The following is a 21,459-nucleotide window of genomic DNA, read 5'->3' as shown; positions in this document are numbered from 1 at the left end:
AATTTGAGATTAAACAAGGAGTTTACAGCGCTTCCAGAAACAACAATAATCTCAAGTAGATTCGTATCCGAACGATGTACAGAGAATTTTATCCAGTGTGGTTCGTTTTTCTCGGCAGTACGAAGATGATTACTGCAGCAGAGGTTATTATAAAGCACTGTAAATAAACAATCCCATGAGCTGACAGTAGTCTCTTTACGATAGAGTATCGCGTCTCCACCCCTTCTCGGAAAGTGGAGATTGACGGTGTTGTAAGGGATGCGAGTTTAACTGTCGATGTTCTGATGAATCATGGGGTAGGCCGCTTTAAGAACCCTAGCATTCAATCAGATAAGATTTTGGAGTGCAAGCAATTGCAATCAATGTCCATCGAAGATGGAAGTACTATGCATCAGACCCGTTTCGCGTGACTTTCGCCGGATCTGCACTTCCGAGCTACGTTGAAGAGGGAAAACACCTAATCCAACCTCACCCGAACTTCCTCGTAAGGGCCCGAGGTAGTCCTACAATTGGTACAAAATAAAAATAATTTATCAACTAGAAATGCTTCTACAAATCCAAAAATCATACCTCCTGGTTTTGGGAAATTTAGATACAACCATGAGTTCCCAGCACTTCCCGGGGCACCAAAAATCCTAAGTGCTCCCATTTTACAGTCAGAAACTCAGCCTAAAACGGGATTCCTTAAATTTTCCGACATTGTGGACTGGATATTCACAGATATCAACATTACCGATCCTCTGAAAAGCTTGCTGGTTGCTATTCTCCCAACAATAACAACATTTTTAAAACAGTTGACTGAATAAAGGCCCCTCTTTGGAAGGAAGAGTAGGAAGAGTACAAGTATTTGTTCAACTCGATTCTCGATACCGCGATTCAAGCTCAGAAGACAGAATGCTCAGACGTATACGCGGAAAGCTGAGGTTTGTCCGGATTCAGCTTCGGCACTCTTTCGATACCGCGAACGTAACACCTTTTTCGATAGTGGAGTTCTCACTCGCTCTCCTATCAAGTAACAATAAAGCCCCAGGGCATACAGAATCAAATTCAACCTATTGAAGAATCTGCCAGACGCTTGTCAAATTTATTTACTTCAAATTAGGTTTCTTCAGGGTAATATTGTCTCACAGTGTTGGAGACAAGTGAGTGTCATCGCCATCCAAAAACCAGGGAAACCAGGCTCCGATCACAACTCGTGTCGACCGATTGCAAAGCTGGTCTGTATCCGGAAGTTGTTCGAGAATAGGATCTTGTTTCGTTTTGACAATTGGGTCGTAGCAAATGGCTTACTCTCAGATACATAATTTGGCTTCCGCATAGACAAAGGGATGAGCAATCGGCTTGCGTTGCTTTTAACAGAAATTCAAATGGCCTATGCTAGCAAAGAGCAGCTGGCAAAAGTTGCATTTCTCGTATGGTTATTTATCGACATCACGATTTAGCTACATGGGCCTTCCCAGGGCTCATGTCTAGGCCCCCTTCTCTACAATTTTTACGTGAATGATATTGACAAATGTCTTGTAAATTCCTGCTTGCTAAGGGAACTTGCAGATGACGGTGTGGTCTCTGTTACAGCTCCTAAAGCCGTCGACTTGCACGGACCACTGCAAGATATCTTGGACAATGTGTCTGCTTAGGTTATGCAGCAGAGTATCGAGTTCTCCACGGAGAAAACTAAGCTAGTCGTATTATCTAGTAAGCGTGAATCAGCGAAACTACAGCTTCAATTAATGGATCAAACATTTGCTCAGGATTTAACATTCAAATATCTCGGATCTGGTTCGACTATAAAGGTACCTTAGGATGTCACACTAGGTATCGGAAATAGAAGTGCCAACAAAGGATCCACTATCTCCATACCATAACCGGAACATGGTGGGGTGCCCAGTGGGAGACCTGATCGGGCTATAACACCCCAAGTAGCACTTGTAACAAGCGACGACTACGATTAGTTGCATAAGCGTAAGCTTTTACACGGGCGCTTTTTTAGTTGCTAAACCATCTCAATAATCATTGCTGTATATCTTTATGTAATAAATTATGTTGCTAAAACTACTAGTCAACAACCGGTGTTGCTCGGGACACAACGATATTATCATTGATGAAGTACGGATGTTTCTGCTTTCGCTCCGCTGCGAACATACAGAGGGCAACGTATTCGGCCTCCTTGGTGAACATGACCACGCAGCTCTGCTTCCAGCTTACCCAAGCCACGGTCACCTTATAGTATCCCGGATCCATTCGGTACTTCGATCCTTTAGCGTTGTTCAATTCAAATCGTGCCGTCACTCTTTTGATGCCTAATAAACTTCGGATGTCACCTAGCCTTGGAATCTTTAGTCGCCTCTGCAACGCTTGCTCGAACTGATCGATTTCCTCTTCCTGTGCACAGACTAACAGCAAATCAATCACATATATGAGCAGATACATCACCCTATTCTTCTCAAACTGTTTTCGACATAAACACGACCCGGAACCACACTGTTCGAATCCAAGCTCCTTTAGTACATCTGGTAGCGTCTTGTGTCAAATTCTTTCCGCTTGTTTCAAGCCATAAATGCTTCGCTTTAGTCAGCACCCTTCCATCTCACTTCTGGTCGCCATGTACTCCGGAGGCTGGCGCATATACACCACCTCGTCTAGCTTTCCGTAGAGGTACGCAGATTTAATGCCCAAGTACCGTACATTTTCCAATGGCCCGCAACAGATAACAACACACGGAAGGTAGAGCACATCGCCATTGGAGCAAATATTTCCTCGAAACCAGATCCAAAACGCTGGTTGCATCCGTGCGCCACGAGTCTGACCTTCATTTTCTCGACCTTTCCGTCCGCATCCAACTTCCTCTTGTACACCCACTTGCTACCGATAATTTTGCGGGCGGGTCCACAAGCTCCGATGTATTGTTCGACACTAACGACTCGTATTCAGCATCCATTGCCGCAATTCATTCCTCCTTGTCAGGGCAGCTGATTACTTGCTCGTACGTAGTCGGCTCATTGTCGTCCATCGTCGCCAGGGATGGGAATTATCATTCATTCGCATGATTCTTGGCGAATCCGTTCATTGGTTTGACAGCAGCCAGTCGTTCATTCACGATCCGACTAAAACTCTCCAAAAGAACACAACTGAACGTAGGTAGAGATGAACTTCCGAAGATGTGATCCAGGTAAAAAAATGACACGTACTATGTTGAATGAAGAAGATCGTGTTCTTCATTCGCGGATTGAATCGGAAGATTGTACTGTAAACATTCACAAGTGAATCAACTTTTAGTTCACAAATGAATGCGACATTGTATTCTCTGGTTGGGTTAGGTCAACTTTATAGTGCAAATGTACACTATAATCAATGTTGAGAAGTAGATTGCACTACAATCCACTTGAAATTGGTATTGTGATATGCACGGAATCGTTTTAAGAAGTTATTTTTTTTCACCAGCGCATTGCAAACTACTTACTCAACAATAAGAGATCACCAAGTGAAAATTTCATAGGTCTATAAACAAGAACAAGTTTTTTTTTATTAGAACGATACGGGGAATGTTTTGAGATGAATCTTTGTGAATGAAAGAATGCATTCATTTGCGATCCTTTCTGCTTTCATTCAAAACACTACGTATGCGATGGAGAAAGAATCATAGCCGGGCGCTGTCACTTTTTTCAGTTTTGTGTTTTGCTTCTCGCTTTCGCAAGAACGCGTAACTCTGCACAAGAAGGGTTGCCGAGATCGGGTTTCACAGTAAGAGCATGTTGGTGGATGATTTCAAATTGATCGTTTCGTGAAATGATTTTTCCCATGCCTGATCGTCGCCATACCAACAAAATAATATCCAAATCGCGCCGGTAATATTCCATGGGTGGAACGACGATGCTTCTCCCGTTGGTTTTCATTCTTCGGAACAGGAGCATCTTCACCGTGATACGCTTCTTCAGCCGATTTGTATCCAAGCACGTCTTCTTCATCCTAAGGAACTTCTTCGAATGCAGTCACGGGTGCTGGCTCACGAGTGATTACCGGAACTGGTAGTCGATTCAGTAGCTGCTAGCTTCCGCTCGGCTTCGTGTTCACTGTCCATACCACAATCCTCGAGGAACTTTACATCCTGGTTATTGGTGATTCGTCCCGAAATCGTATTAAGCAACCTATAGGCCTTCGGCTCTATTCTGCGCGGCGTGTGACGTGAGACGACTAATCTCACCTCACTTTACGTGACTATTCTCACCCTATTCTGAGAGTCGACTCGGGTGAGGTGAGATTCCCCATTGTGGTTAAATGGGCGTCTCACGTCACCCGAAGTGACTCTTCAGAATTGGGTGAGAAAAGTCACGTAGAGTGAGGTGAGATTAGTCGTCTCACGTCACACGCCGCGCAGAATAGGCTTCATTTTCCTACCTGTCTCGGTTGGAACGTTCAAGCTTCGCAGCCGAAAATCCGGAAATGCTCATACGACGGAACTCTTCCATGCCACTTCTCGTAAGGACTTATTCCGATGGATCTGGAAGGTATCCGATTCTGAATATAAGTTGCCGTCAGAATCGCCTCTCCCCAGTACTTTTGATCCCGTTTTGCTTCCAACATCATACAAAGCGCCATCTCTTTCAGGTATCGGTTTCGCCTTTCTACCACACTGTTTTGCTGCGGCGAGTAAGGTGCGCTGAACTGGCTCACAATACCTTCTGCTCACTGCTGCGTCCTGCAGAAGCAAATGAAATCCTTTATTTTCTATGCAGCGTCCGAATTCTTCCTCAGAAGATACACGAACGCCATTCGTGTACGGTCATCGATCCAACAAAGGAAGTAACGGTTTCCACTCGGCGTGCTCTTCATCGAACAAGTGAGATCAGCGTGTGCGATGTCCAGCTTTTCCTTGGAACCTCTATCCATACTTTTCGGAAACGGTGACCGTGCCATCCCTCTAGGCAACATAGACACACAGTACGCACTCCGCAGTCCATGAGCTTTATTCCGCCAGCTTTCTTATTTACGTGAAAAAAATGGATCGCCTCAAGGTCCCGGTGTTCCAGGCGTCTGTGCCATGTGCGACGTCTGGACACTAATCATCGCCTGCTCCGGAACACATACACGGTACAAGCGTCCCTGTCGCTCGCCTACCACGCACACTTGTCCGGTGCGGCTTCGAATTTCGCACCGAACAGTGAACACCACATCAAAGCTATTCTTCGCAAGGATACTCACCAACACAAGTACACTGCTAAGTTTCGGCACATACAATATCTCGTTCAACTCGATGCCTACCGGTTCTCCAGTGGCGGTCACGCCAATGATGATTCCACGGCCCGTGCCAGCTTATTCGGCTCGCTCATCATCGGCCAACATCACGCTCGTATCACCGGTTTGCTCCGAAAGAGAGGAGAACTTCCGATTCTCAGTCATGTGTCCTGAAGCACCACTGCACAGTGGTCCAGATCGCTAATTTAGGAGGAATTTTTACTTTCTGACAAACCTGTATAATTTAGCCGTATCATGTCTTAGGATGAATTTGTGTACTTTAGAAGATGCTTCTTTTTATTGGAATAGTTATTAGGGTGGTTCTAATTTATCTAAAATACGAAAATAAACTTTTTACTGATGAAAGATAGAGCTCCACAGTCTTCCACAAAGTTGTAAAGTAACTTATTTTGAATAAATTTGTTGAACATATTAAAGCTCTATCTCTTTTAGTTTTTGTTATACAAGAAATTTAAAAAAAAAGATTAGGGTGTTCCTGAAAAAAACGTTTTTTTAGTATAACTTTCGTATCTTTTACTTTTTGTTAACACAACCTTTGAACAGCTTATTGAAAACTTCAAGCCGAGTATTTTTCTCCAAGACACCGAAGGTCTAACTTTTTTCTTTAAAAAGTTATGGACACTTTTCGTTAAAAAAATAGCCTATTTCAAGGCTCAATATCGCTGATGCGGGCACCTAAAATTGAATTCTGTTTCCACCACATGAAAGACCATACTTATTAGTATATTTGAGCAAAAATTGGCGAATACGATATTTTTTTAAAATTTGCAATTTAGATTTAAAGTTTGTAGTTTTGCAGGTTCAACGCATTAAAGCATTTACACACATATCGTTGTATTATGAAAAAAAGCCACTTTCAAATATCATTCTCTCATCGCAGCAAGCTTTGCATAAGTGAAACGACTGCCAAAAAAGGTTTCTGATTTTATTCGTTTTAAATAAAACTAGTAAATATGGATATTAGTCGAAGAGAGTTGGCGAATTTGCTTATTGCTGGTAAAAAGACAGATGAACTGCTTAAGTTCATTACAAGTAGTAATCCAAATGTAAAATTGAGACTTGTTAATGTTCGAAAGAAATTTTATATTTTGTTAAAACAACCTTTGAACAGCTTTTAGAAAACTTCAATCCACGTTTTTTCATAACTCTGAAAGTCTAACTTTATACTTTCAAAAGTTATGGAAACTTTTCGCTCATAAATAGCCCTTTTTCAAATGTCATTATCTCTGATTGGGGCAAATAAAAGTAAGTTCGGATTGAACCATAGAAAAGAACATACTTTTAAGTATATTTGAGCAAAAATTGGAAAATATTATTTTTTTTAAGCATGTAATTTTAAATTTACTAACCAAAGTTTTAAATTTTATCGCATAGCGACATAAAAGAAATTGCCTAAAGCCTTTGTATTTCCTTTTCTGTTTTGCTTACATATCAACAATACAGAATGTGTTCATTAAAAATAATTTGGCTATGACAACAATTTATGATTTATATAAGGAGAATTTATTCAATGCCAATTAATTCAAAAGTAGATGCATTGCATTTTCAGGTATACCCAGCGGTGCTCGTTGAATTCGACGTTTACATTTAAGAGAAATTATAGGATCTGATGAAACAAGAAGTCTCTTGAAAACGTCATCAAGATTGACGAGTCGATCGAATTTGCGTGCGTGGAATTCTCGGAATCTGCGAATACTTTTATTCCTGGTTTCTTGAACTTCTTCACTGCACATACCTACTGGTAGCATGTTATATTGAATAATGCTTCCTCCATGGACCAGGAGTTTATGCACGGTTGGTGAGAGAGCGTACCAACCATACAGGCGTACATAAAGCAATCGTGTATCTTCGGCGTAACTCCGGTAAGCATCCGCGTTAATTCCCAATTTGCTGTTGATGATTGTTAATAGCACATACATACGTTCTAGCAACATTTCGTCCAACCCGGTTTCTTCTGCAACGACATCTCGGTTTCTGAAAAATTTTCGAGCTGTGTTACCATCGTTAGAATTTCCGCCACCTGGCAAAGGTTCGCTAATACGAAGACCTAAACGGTCACGTAACGCTTGTCGAATTTTTATTTGTCGTTCCTTAAGCTCGCTGGTATTTTTGCCTACGCGCCAACGCGGTTTTGCTAGAGCTAAACGGTAAGCAATATTCAATAGTAACTCCATTGCTCGTATTAATGCATGTAAAGGTGAAAAAACATATAAACTATCCGGTGGATCGCTGGCTTCCAGTAAAGGATCATTCAATCGCTTTCCGGAGCGTTTGCATATATAACACGCTTGAGACGGTGTGCCTGTTACGTCATTCACTACCTTCGTATCAACCATGGAAAATATGAAGCTTGAACTAATCGGAATCTTGCGCATATTAACATTTACTATAGTCGGGACTAATTCATCGATTTGCTTGTTCATCGCGGCAACTTCATCCTTTGTTAGTTCAGGATTTTCCTTCTTGAAAATTAATTTTACTGGTCGGCACAGGGATACTGAAGATGGAAAATCATTATTCCAAAGAATGCAATCTCTTGACTCATCTTTCCGGCGACTAACTACACGTAAAGGTACTATAGATAGAGCAAATATATGCGAATCGTTATACTCGAATAGTTCTCCATTTTCATCTTCGTCAACGCACATTTGCTTGTATCTATGTTCAAGTGGAAAAGAGACTGTCAGTCAAAGTTTAGAAGAAAAATAATGTTGCCTACCGGGAATGGTTGCTGCTTCCATCGCAGCCCCACTTAAAGATAACAAACGTATTATCCTCAGGATGCAGTGGTAGAACTCCAATATTCAGAAACGAGATGAGTCGTTCCACGGTATGGTTAACAAGAGCTTGAAGGGGAACATACGCACAAGAAGGCTGAACAGAAATTCCTGAAAAAAATTGTTGATTCAGGGACGAATCTTTGAGAATAGTACATACCGATCGGATAGCATAGTTTCTTTTCTTCTACTATTTTATTATACGCGGGATAAATGTCCAAACCCTTCTGCATAACTGAGCTGCGTATGTTTTGGTACTGCGCCTTAGAAAAATCATTTTCACAAATAAATCTAAGTGCCTCCTCCGCAGTAAACGCTTCTGCAATCGGGACAGCCATAGATCCTAAATTCTCTACGGTAGATCTGACGGGACTTTTCGACAATCGTTCGATTTGTCTGCCAACTAAACGGAAACCAGTAGAATTAGCGTTGACGGCTGACGCTAAACCAAGTTCTTCCGTGGAATACTTATCGCGCAACTTTCCTAATCTTTTTATTTTGGCTCTGCGACATATTTCGGAAAATGGTTTCCTCTTTCGGCCTTTACCTTTACCTTCGACTTCGAATCTTAGCTTTCCTTCAAGCCACACAAAATTTTCCAGCTCAAACCGAATTTGCGTGCGCTTACTCCGAATCCACAACCTTCTAAATTCCAACATGAAGATTTTTATTTTCTTCCGAGCACTAACAAGTCTCAATTTTACATTTGGATTACTACTTGTAATGAACTTAAGCAGTTCATCTGTCTTTTTACCAGCAATAAGCAAATTCGCCAACTCTCTTCGACTAATATCCATATTTACTAGTTTTATTTAAAACGAATAAAATCAGAAACCTTTTTTTCACTTATGCAAAGCTTGCTGCGATGAGAGAATGATATTTGAAAGTGGCTTTTTTCATAATACAACGATATGTGTGTAAATGCTTTAATGCGTTGAACCTGCAAAACTACAAACTTTAAATCTAAATTGCAAATTTTAAAAAAATATCGTATTCGCCAATTTTTGCTCAAATATACTAATAAGTATGGTCTTTCATGTGGTGGAAACAGAATTCAATTTTAGGTGCCCGCATCAGCGATATTGAGCCTTGAAATAGGCTATTTTTTTAACGAAAAGTGTCCATAACTTTTTAAAGAAAAAAGTTAGACCTTCGGTGTCTTGGAGAAAAATACTCGGCTTGAAGTTTTCAATAAGCTGTTCAAAGGTTGTGTTAACAAAAAGTAAAAGATACGAAAGTTATACTAAAAAAACGTTTTTTTCAGGAACACCCTAATCTTTTTTTTTAAATTTGTTGTATAACAAAAACTAAAAGAAATAGAGCTTTAATATGTTCAACAAATTTATTCAAAATAAGTTACTTTACAACTTTGTGGAAGACTGTGGAGCTCTATCTTTCATCAGTAAAAAGTTTATTATCGTATTTTAGATAAATTAGAACCACCCTAATAACTATTCCAATAAAAAGAAGCATCTTCTAAAGTACACAAATTCATCCTAAGACATGATATGGCTAAATTATACAGGTTTGTCAGAAAGTAAAAATTCCTCCTAAATTAGCGATCTGGACCACTGTGCACTGTCGATAAACCCGCTCGACTGTTCAGCTTGTCTCACCATCCACGCCAGCGGCCCCTCCGAAACTGCTTGCGCCTGCTTGGCGTTCGGTTCCACTGACTTCTTCTTCATCGGCTTTGTCGCAAATTGGCCAGCTGCACCAATCGAGTAAGCTTTCTTCAGGTGCACCGGATGTTTACACTGGAAACAGGATCGCGTATTCTCTTATTTACTTTCGGCACCAGCAAACTTGCTACCATTACTTCCACGTCGGCGGCGATGATCCACTCGCAACGCGTGCCCACTGCTCGAAGTAGCACCAACCAGCAACTTAGACTTCACCAGCTGTATTGTCAATTCGTCCCGTGTCCGTTGCTCTAACGCCTTCGCAAAACAGTTAAAGGAGTCTGGCAGCGAACACAACATCGGCGATCCGTTATAGCAGATCGGTAAAAGTCTACAAATGTTGCATGTACGCAGCATATTCAGGAAGTAGACCTCCGACCCATTGTCGTGGTAGGTCTTCATCGCATCCCATGCATTCGCACAATTGCGCACCAAACTTGCCTGCTAGTGTTTAATGCAGAACCCGATTGTCGCCCCAGTTTTTGTATCCGTCTTCGTTCACGCATCTCATTTCATTTATTTAGTTCAACATCAATTTCATGATAACACTGAATCAACAATTCGCCTCCACAATACTCGATTTGTAGCTGCAGCTCTCGAACGTCGGTTACGCCCAACACTCGCCAAATCACGTTCCACCTGGTCCGTCCATCGTGCTCTCTGCGCTCCTCGCGTTCTTGTACCAACCGGATCATTAGCGAACACCATCTTTGCAGGATTGTTGTCCGACATTCTTGCAACATGCCCTGCCCACCGTATCCTTCCAGCTTTGGCCACCTTTTGGATACTGGGTTCGCCAGAGTGCAGCGAGCTCGTGGTTCATCCTTCGCCGCCAGACACCGTTCTTCTGCACACCGCCGAAGATCGTCGTCGCTCGAAAACTCCTAGCGCTTGCAAGTCCTCCTCGAGCATGGTCCAAGTCTCGTGCCAGTAGGGAACCACCGGTCTTATAAGCGTTTTGTACATGGTGCATTTGGTGCGGGAGTGAATCTTTCTTGACCGCAGTTTCTTCTGGAGCCCATAGTAGGCCCGACTTCCACTGATGATGCGTCTTTGGATTTCACGGCTCACGTTATTGTCAGACGTTAATAAGGATCCTAGGTAGACAAAATCCTCCACTACCTCGAAGGTATCCCCGTCGAGTCCTAGTCCTAGTCGGACCCTGTTGTTTTCAGTTCCGCCTACCAGCATATACTTTGTTTTGGACGCATTTACCACCAGTCCGACCTTCGCTGCTTCGCGTTTTGGGCGGGTATACAGTAGAGTGGGACATGGTTACATGAAAAAAATTAAATTTGGCTCCGAGTAACTTTTTGGGTTCCATTTAGCTCCCAGAACAACTCTGCAAATTTTTAACTCGATCGGTGAAACTATATTTTTGCGCCCACGGTTTAACGTTTACATGGGATTTTGTATGGGAAAATTGTCTTTTGCAAATTAATTCTTCCAAGAGTCGCCCGTTATCTCCTAAAAATAAACAGATGTCTGATTTTTTTTAAGAAATGTGTCTTTTATTATGTACAAAAAAAAGCCTCAATTTATAACTCAAAACCTTGCGAAGTGGCCAAATAGTATAGATAAACGATTTAGATACGTTAGGAGAGGATTAAAACAAAATTGCGTATAATTGGACAACCAACAGCAGTGGTGCTAGAAAAAATGAATATTTTTTCAATCGTCAGAGCATCAATTGGTTTTTGCTTAATAACTTTTTCCACAAGCATCAGATCGTTTCGTGGTTTTAGAAAATTTTTTTTCTTTGTTAAATTTCCTATACAAGCCACATAACGATTTATTTTTAGGAAGTAATGGGCGACTCCTGGAGGAATTATTTTGTAAAAGTTAACTTTCCCATACAAAATCCCATGTAAACTTTAAACAGTGGGCGCAAAAATATAGTTTCACCGATCGAACTAAGAATTTGCACAGTTGTTCTAGGACCCAAATGGAACCTAAAAAGTTGCTCGGAGCTGGAATCTATTTTTTGTCCCACCCTAGTGTACAGGTCTGCGACCGTTCCAAATGTTCGGGCGATAATGTCCATGTCGTCCGCGAAGCATAAAAATTGGCCAGATTTCGTGAAGATCGTGCCCCGGCTGTTGAGCCCGGTTCGTCGCATCGCACCTTCCAGAGCGATGTTTAATAGTAGACACGAGAGTCCATCACCTTGTCTCAGTCCCCGTCGATATTCGAATGGACTGGAAAGTTCACCCGAAATCACTGCGCTCGACACTTAGGCTGTTTTGTACACCGTCCATCGCTGCTTTGATCAGTCGGGTCAGCTTCCCGGGAAAGCTGTTTTCATCCATGATTTTCCATAGCTCTACGCGGTCGATACTGTCGTATGCCGCCTTGAAGTCGATGAACAGGTGATGCGTTGGGACCTGGTATTCACGGCATTTCTGGAGGATTTGCCGCACGATGAAGATCTGGTCCGTTGTCGACCGGCCATCGATGAAGCCGCCCAGGTAACCAACAAGCATTAGTGTATGCAGTAAAGTAGCGTAAAATTTGCATTTCGGATGCTTCTCGCAGTACGATAGCATTCGTTATGCAAAACTGTTGTTAATCAGCATTCAAAAAACTGGTTAAAAACTTCTTGTCAGTAAGCAGCATTCTGAATGCACAACAGCAGTGAAAAAGCATTTTCATGGCACAGCAGTAATATAGCCGTATATTTTGCCAAAAGCGACTTTTAAATAGCATTTAAAAAGACTTAAGTGCATATCAAGTAGCCGTTAAGACGCATTCAGCATGCTTATTGGTTACCTGGGCGGCTTGATAACTTCCCACGAACTCATTTACTTTAGGTGATAGACGACGGAAGATGATCTGGGATAGCACTTTGTAGGCGGCATTCAAAATGGTGGTCGCTTGGAAGTTCTCACACTCCAAATGGTCGCCTTTCTTGTGAATGGTTCACCCCTTCTTTCCATTCCTCCGGTAGCTGTTCGGTTTCCCAGATCCTGACTACTAACCGGTGCAGACAAGTGGCCAACTTTTCCGGGCCCAACTTGATGAGTTCTGCTGCGATACCATCTTTGCCAGCTGCTTTGTTGTTCTTGAGCTGTTGGATGGCATCCTTAACTTCCCTCAACGTGGGGGTTGGTTCATTCCCGTCCGCAACTGCACTGACGTGGTCAAATCCTCCGTTGCCTTGGTCATCTGTACCTACATTCTCCTCGCCGTTCAGGTGCTCGTCGAAGTGCTACTTCCACCTTTCGATCACCTCACGATTGTCCGTCAGCAGGCTCCCGTCCTTATCCCTACATATTTCGGCTTGCGGCACGAAGCCTTTGCGGGATGCGTTGAGCTTCTGGTAGAACTTCCGTGTATCTTGAGAACGGCACAGCAGTTCCATTTCCTCGCACTGCGCTTCTTCCAGGCGGCGTTTTTTTTTCTCCCGGAAGAGGCGTGTCTGCTGCCTCCGCTTCTGTTTGTATTGTTCCACATTCTGTCGGGTTCCATGCTGCAGCATGACCGCTCGCGCTGCATTCTTCTCCTCCAAAACCGCTCTGCACTCCTCGTCGAACCAATCGTTCCGTCGTCTCCGTTTCTCGTACCCGACAATGTCCTTAGCTACGTTGTTGATGGTTGCCTTTACTGTTCTCCAGCAGTCCTCTAGAGGGGCCACGTCGAGCTCTCCCTCGTCCGTCCGGCAAAGCTTCCTCGAAGTGCTGCGCGTATGCAGTGGCGACATCTGGTTGCTTCAGACGCTCCAGATTGTACAGAGGCGGTCGTCGGTACCGTACATTGGATAGTTTTGGGCGCAATTTAACCATCACCAGGTAGTGGTCAGAGTCGATGTTAGCGCCACGATAGGTCCTGACGTCGATAATGTCGGAGAAGTGCCGTCCAACGATCAGGACGTTGTCGATTTGCGATTCCGTCTGTAGCGGTGATCCCCAAGTGTAACGATAAGGGAGGCTGTGCTGGAAGAAGGTGCTATGTTCACGCATCAAAACCGGTTTTCACTGAAAACCAGTTTTCAGGTTGCTGGTGACCAATTAGCCGAAAACCGGTTTTCATCCAGGTGAAGAAATTGGCCGTTACTGGATTCACTTGGGGTTCGGAGGTGGCGTACCATATATCCTTCCGGGATCAGCAATACCTCCATTTTAAACTTCCACGACTGGCAGCTGTGGTTGATTAACTTCTACAATGCAAACCTCTGCGAATCCGCCATTTTGCCGCTTGCAGGAATGCACCGGTCGGAGCTAGACACCGCAAGCAAACGATCGATAAAACGAACTGTTCCGTAATTTTTCTCGCTCGAGCCTGATTTCCACAATCACGAACTAGTCTGGGCCCCTAACCTGTTGGGTGGACAATCGATTGACGGAACCAGACCTACGAAAACACGGATAATCCAGACGAAATAAAGAATTGCGCGATCGTGCGATCGTGTGTTCGATGAACTAAGCGCAACTAACAAACGTCAAAATGAAACATTTTTTCTCTGCAGGGATGTATTCGCGCATAAACGCCTAGTGCAACATCTGGATAGGGTGCAACAAGTCCAAGGCCGATGTTAGGAGGGGTAATGGCTAAATGATCAGGGTTTGAACATATACCTTCTGGGATTTTAGAAGAAAAAATCATCATTAGTTATTGTAATTTTGTTATTGTTATTTATCAGTGTGCAATCGGGCTGTCTCAACAACCTATTTCTGCAACCTATGTGCATTATCTGTACACCTACCGTTTTTCCGTTGCACTTGACAGTGTGTGCAGTGCTTTATGGTCACACCTACGACCGCGCACCCGGCTTCCCATGAGCATTTTGCCTGCTCAGAGGCTGTCCTTCCATGTTGCTCAGGGATACATTGGTCCTATACAAAAATAGGGCTTACATTTATACATACATACAAGCTATTTGGCGCAAGTTTGGAGCGTGCAACGTCGTGTCATCTAGTTTGTCATCCTATGGAAAATCATCTTACCATCGCCTTGGGGTCAACATCATATTGGCAAATTTCGCATTGAATCCGCTTCTGTCTTTTCCTAATCTCCTTTTGTCTCCTAGGTCCGAAGCGGATCAATCGACTATTAATTGAAACGGTAAACATACTAGCAATATTAGTCCTTACTCGCGAATACTTTTCCTACAACTGTGCTGTTTCTTCTCTATCTTATAACATAACTCGATTATCCCTGTTCTAGTCAATATACATATTCATTACATTATGGACCAGGCAAACCCTTAATATTTCTATTATTATTATCCAGAGTAGCTATACCAGTGAAGGTATTTTAGGATTTCGCAAAAAGAATCTCTGCCAATAAAGGCGTAAGAAATATTTATCCACTATTCCCTATAAAGTTTGCTCGAACCGAATGTCCGCCTGGTTCGACTCGAATAGACCACACCGACCCGAAAGGGTTGCTTATCATTTCTGAGAGCCGGTGTGCTTGGTCGAGTTTAATAATCATAAGAACAAGTCCTGGATAATTAACTATCTCTTAGGTGCCAGTCCTGCACTCCTTTCCTGAACTAGCCTCATACTCACGATCAAAAGAGTCGACAACTAGTAGGATCCACATGTCCCCCACCCAAGCGAATTGTTCAACTTTCAAGTAGGAGCACATATCTACCAACCAGCCAAGAAGACTTCCGAATCAATGAAAATGGACCATGCCAGTCGAAGGCCACATGCCCAGCACCATCTCGTACAGTGTCATTGTCATTTCTCAACCCTCATTTCCCACACCCTGGCAGACGTTCATCCGCCCATCTAGACTCTGTCAAGATGAGAACCTACAAAGCCTAACTGTTCGTATGTGCTAGTCGGTATAGATTTTGGTTTGCTGAAACGAATCAAGAAAAGAAAAATAATTGTGATTAGTATCGTAGTTATAATAAATAAGTAAACGATCTCTCATCTGTTGTTTGTTTCTTTGTTCGTAGTTCTCCTTCCTGTTCCTGATCTGTTTGGGCTATTGGCTTTCCGCTTCCTTGTAGCAAGAGAAACAAATGAAGACAAAACAAAAAAAAAATGAACATAAATGGACGTCTGCTATCTGTGCCTAAATTGATGTTGCCTCTCAGTTTTGCACGACCCAGGGGGAACTTGGCCTTGATCCCAATGCTCTGTCACTGATGCTACGTGATATTCGTTATGGAATATTCTTTGTTGGGGGGCCATTCATAAACAATGTTGGTCGTTTTTTTATCCCTGATCCGCTGAAACGTCTAAAATTCATTTTTAGTTTTTATCTCGTTACGTGACGCTCTTCTCCTATTGCCAATATTCGATATCATTTATGAATGGTCCCCTGATGATATATTTAGAGCAGACAATCCAATGAAAAATAGGATTGACAGGATTTTAGTGCGCTCTTGGCGCCTTGTGTCACATCTTCATGTTTGTTATACATACTAAGAATACCAAAGCATGTGATGTAATGACCGAAAAATTAGAGAAGCAACTCCTCCCCTTCCTCACTAGAAGAAAAAATCATCATTAGTATTACTAAAACAAAGTTAAACATTTTATTCTTCAAACAAGGTTAAAATCGCACACGAAATGTCAGTAAATCAGTCATCGATTCTTACTGTATTTCTGGTACTATAATACTGATCTAATCGGTTTATATAATCTACTACAATTCACACGTCCCTGCACTTTAGAAGTTTTTGTATCACACCTCTGATATCCCTGTTCTCAATTTTATCAAGCCTCTTCCAGCTGTTTGAGGAATCAAATATTCTTTCAGCCAAAACAGTTAAATCGTTGGCACTCAGATGTTCACGAAGAAAATCACTTATCCTTTGAATCGTTTCAATTGACGACTCCTCAGCTTTCTCGCACAACCCGATCAGCATTGCTAGTACATTCTGTCTCATCAGAAAATACTTCGTAACTCTTGGGTGCCAACGCTTTTCAACGCAACGAAATGTTGTTTCCAACAACAGATCTCTTCTGTGCACAATTACTAACCGTAGGTACCGGGGCCACCGTTTTTCTACGTAATCCTGAATACGATCAGTTTCATCTTCATTCGTGAGATTCTGTTCGATACTGAACAGTTTATTTATCACTTTAACATAGTTTTTCTCGATGGCTGTGCTGATGAAATCATCTTCATCTGTAGTGAAATTTCCGATCACTTTTTCCACGAAATCCGATTCGTGTTTCTTACACAGAATGTCCAACAGCTGAACTACGTGGTCTTCGCTAACTGCCGACAAGTCTATCGATAATGACGATTGCGAAGTCTCGTCGATTGGATTGAATGTGAATCGCACTGTCTGTTCCGAGCAACATGTTAAGCTATCATAGATTACTTCAAAGGTGTTTAGCTCATCTTTGTCGATGGTTACGCGGAGGCATTTGTTCAACTGTTCAGCACAGCAAACCGATTTGAAAAAGACGTAAAACTGTTTGACTTTATCTCGATGCAGTTTGAATCGTCTTCGGGCATTTAGTTGACTGAAGTCAGTGTTTGCAAAATTCAGCGAAGCTCCCAGAAGATTTTGGTTAGCATTGATTTTTCCGATATGATGGTTCAAAAATTTGTTGAAAAGGTTACCCGTTGGCTTACAGAAGTGCGTGCTCATGAGTTGGTTAAAACAATCCTGTTCAACGAAATGAGTTAGAATGTATTGAGCCACGAAATACTTTTGAAAAGATGGATGGATAAACGTTATTGTTTTGTTGTCAATACGCAAGAGACCGTACTGATCGACTTCGATACATTTGTTGTAGTCTACAATTTGGCATAGCTCTAATCGGAAGGCCAATTCTGCGTGAGCCGTTTCGAAAATTGCTCGAGAAGTCTTCAGAGCTACTTCGTGTGCTTTGCAAGATAAGTTGAAAAACTTGTTGGCGTACATGTCAAATTTTTTGTCGACGAATGCTTGGAAAACGTCGGCAATGTTCTGATGATCGTGTGAAAGCACACCATCCTCATATATGGAAGCAATGATTATGGTTTGTAGAGGAATTTCCAAAGGGTTTTCCCCATCGATGTCCTCGAATAGTTTCCGATACTTACGGATCACTCGTACTGCCTCTTCGTTATTGGGAAGTTTACTTTTCCATCGTTGCTGAAGAAATCGTAACTGATCTTGCTCTGTGAACGGCATTAAATGGTAAACCACAGCGTCAGGTAAGCAGTTCTTTAAAAATGTTACACGATGTGGTCGCGATGCAACGACTACCATACGAAAAGGAGCATTTTCGATCCACTTCAACATTGCTTCTGCATTTCTCTCTTTTTGATGGCTGATCTCGTCGAACCCGTCCAGAAGGACGATAATTCGATTTTGATCCATCATTTTCTTTACACTGAATTTCTGAAAATGATTCAGTTGTTTTGCATCGATCAGCCTGATCACAGTGTCCAGGGAATCTTTGTTGGTAGGAAAGAAATGAACTACTGTTTTAGAGTCCTGCATGACTATTATATGATCGCCGTACGTTTCCTGAAAACGGGTAGCAAGGTTTAAAAAAGCTACACTTTTCCCGATCCCAGCAGCACCACTTAAGATTGAGATTCGACCAAAGTCAATTGCAGAAGGGTTTATAAAATCATCCGCATCACTATAAATAGTCCTATTAATATAATTGTTTGGTAGGTCTGAAAACTGTTTCAAGCCGATCGACCTGCAATCGTTTGAATTCCACTCGAGAAATTCTTGGGCTGTTATTTCAGAAAAACAGCTGTCATTCAGTATGGTATCTAATTGCACCACCTGCTCTTGTATTACAACCGTGCTCGACAGTAAACGATCTTTGGCTGTATCTGTTAGGTTCTCAAATTGAACGTAATCTGAATAAACGGTTGTCGAATCCGTAATATTTTCTGTCGCCACTAAAATTATTGAGCAACCCATTTCTCGCATTCTTTGGAGGTAAGCACCATTTATAGTCGAGTCCTTGTCGACCAATATTAAAAATGGTTTGCTCATCATTAAACCTAGACTTAGCATAATATTCAACAAGTCATTGAAGAGAGCTTCGAATGTTTGTGCGACTAACAGAAGGTAGTTGCTGCATTCCATTTTTCGTATCACACGTATAATTCTTTCTACAGTAACAAGTACATCGGTACACGCCCGAATGCCCAATGTTTCAACGTTCGACTGATAATAAAACTGATTCAATACTGATTCCAGACCCTCCATCGCCCCTGCCTTGAACACGATGTTATCATTAAGCTTGTACGAGTAACGGTCCTTCAGCTCAATCCACTGAAATATTTGGTTCACAGTTAAATCGGTAAGTTGACTACCTTTTGTAGTGAACTGCGAAAGTTCATTCTGGATCGCAGTGTCCAGCTTCGATCGCAGAATTTTTCTGAAAGCGGACACTGTTGGGGTGCGGGTATAAAACACAAGTAACGAGAAAAATCGGTCGACATCGCACGCAGTTGCTCGGCTATCTGCTGCCCAGGAGACGCATCGTGTTGCGACTTTTACTTGAGGTACTAAAAGTAGCTTAATGTAAGCAGAAAACTGCACTTCGTCAATCCTGCTCAATAGGAAGTCAGAAACATTTAGGTAGCGAAACGTTTGCACCATCACGTGTTCCAAATACTCGCGAAATTCTTTAGCCTCTATCGGTAGCTCCGGCTTTCCTTCCAGAAAATCTTTCCGAAAGCAATTATCTTCAAAAACATCCCTCAACAATACATCGTAGAACTTTTGCGGAATTGTATCCGGACCAATCAAGACTTTCTGAAACAACAATCGGGAAACTCTTTCAGCCAGTTCATACAGTGGATGAACAAGTCGGAGCAGTTCCTTTCCCAAACTTTCATAGTTTCTGAATCTGTACCGCCGTACACCTATGTCAACACCATCGAAAAAGTCCGGTTGATCACCCTTCCTTTCGTATGGTTCTAAAATCTCTCGATTCCTAAAATCATTCCTATTGAATTCTGTGTGGGTCCACACAATCAGTTCGCTCGTTGATTCATTCCAGCATTTTCTTAACCTCAAGTACTCCTTAAAATAATTCAGTAGATTAAAATCATCTGCCGATGATGACAGTGGTGATCCACTCAGTAAACTATCATACGATATAGTTGTATTCTTATATCGACGAGATTTGACGTCGAACAAATAGATCCAGCGTTTCTGATGATGGCAAAGTTCCAAGAAAACATCGTTAAACCGTTTCGACTTTATGATTTCACGTCCGACCTTGAACTGGCTGAAACGCTGACGGCAGTACCAAATCAGGTAAAATATCAGAAACTTTTGTGAATACTGGCTGTCCAGACTGTCTGTCCTCTTCCTTCGGTTAATCATGGTGGCTGTAATGCGAAAGAAATATATTGCATGATGTAAGTTGTTTTCGTCTGAACAATGAGTCACTTGTTTTGAATGTTATGAAGATGGAAACTATGCTGTTTACAGAAGTTTGTAATGATTGCAAACAGTGCACATGAGGAAGACGATAATGTCGTTAGCACCTAAAAACTACAGGATGGTTGTGAGTGCCACAAGAGAAACTGCTTGCTATAATTTAAACTAATAACAACAATTATTGTAATTGATTAAATATTTACATAAATATATTACAAAATTGCGATGGATCTTGCAATAACTATAATTATATAATTCTAAACAAAACCACATACACAAGGTATCCAAATTATCCAGGATAATTTGTGGAGTAAATTGAGTGTTACTACGCAGCTGAATACATATTCAACCTGCCTGAATGTTCACTCGTGTTATCGTTCTGAAAAAATCTGTTCGATTGATTTAGTTTTCTTGGCCTGGCAAATGGTAAAAGCACCATCATACTAAATAAATTACAATTAATTGACGTGTAATTTATTGGTCTTTACCTTGTATTGTAGCTGAGGTATTCCGTACCGATCCACCATCTACGCGATTCACTTCCAATTTAAACGTGAACTAGTTTCTCGTGGTTCAGACAAATCGTGGTAGGAATAGTCATTTGGTCAAACATAACAGAACTATCGCTCTACGTATCATCCTACCAATCAGCTGGGGACGTTATAACAAAATCATCTGAATGCTAGTAACACAAAACTTAATAATATTAATTATGCGCTGTGATTTTCAATTTGTTTTTCTGGTTTTTCTTTTTGATGTTATGATCTCAAAATAAATCTACACGGTTAAATAAAACAACCTGCAGAATAAGTTCTTTTAACTTACTTTTGAGTTGTGCGTCGCTTTCGCACTTATTAGTGTTGTCAAAAACAAAAAGAGAGATTCGACTCAGTCGAGGTCAGTTCCCTGCTAGGCAGCCATTTTGAACTAGCCAACATCTGCCTTTGTTCAAATCAAAACAACCCAATGCTATTGCACAGGCGACATGGGCCTAGATGCGGCTAGGCCCACATATGTTGACTACTGTCAAAGTCTGTATATCTCCATAGAGGATGACAGGAGTGACACCCTCCTGGTCGAGGTCTTCCGTGGAGGAAGGTGCTTTTGAGTTGTTTGGGGTGAACTCAAAATTAGGTAAATTCAACTTAAATTTGAGTATAAAAAACCTATCAATGAGTTTTAATTTATGCCGTGGTTAAACGGAAACTACCTTCAACACGGTTTACCTAACTTTACGATACCACGAGATTGAGTCAAAGGAACTCAATTTTAGGTAGTTTTTCGTTTCCGTGTAGGGCAAACAAGAGACTGTGTTTACTAAAGGGTAGAAAAACTCTAGGATAGGATCCGCCAGCTGGCTTCTTCTTATTTTTTGCTAATCCCTGCTGAAAACGACATACCCCCACTCGACCAATGTTGCCAAAATATTTGT

At 41.8% G+C, this 21,459-nt stretch overlaps 1 protein-coding gene across 1 annotated transcript; it reads right to left on the bottom strand.

Moving 5' to 3' along the window:
* Positions 1–16,176: 16,176 nt before the first annotated feature.
* LOC131684705 (uncharacterized) lies at positions 16,177–20,798 on the bottom strand. The gene is made up of 2 exons (XM_058967810.1): positions 20,516–20,798; positions 16,177–19,975 (listed from the first exon to the last, which is right to left on the bottom strand). The coding sequence occupies exon 2, from the start codon at positions 19,968–19,970 to the stop codon at positions 16,323–16,325; it is 3,648 nt and encodes a 1,215-aa protein (XP_058823793.1). The 5' UTR covers positions 19,971–19,975; positions 20,516–20,798; the 3' UTR covers positions 16,177–16,322.
* Between the last annotated feature and the right edge of the window lie 661 nt (positions 20,799–21,459).

Source organism: Topomyia yanbarensis, chromosome 2 (assembly GCF_030247195.1).
Source record: "Topomyia yanbarensis strain Yona2022 chromosome 2, ASM3024719v1, whole genome shotgun sequence".
NCBI lineage: Eukaryota > Metazoa > Arthropoda > Insecta > Diptera > Culicidae > Topomyia > Topomyia yanbarensis.
This window is presented reverse-complemented; position numbering and strand designations above follow the sequence as displayed.

Excerpts from the sequence above, each read along its gene's own strand:
- LOC131684705 (XM_058967810.1), bottom strand. The coding sequence starts at position 19,970 with ATGATTAACCGAAGGAAGAGGACAGACAGTCTGGACAGCCAGTATTCA.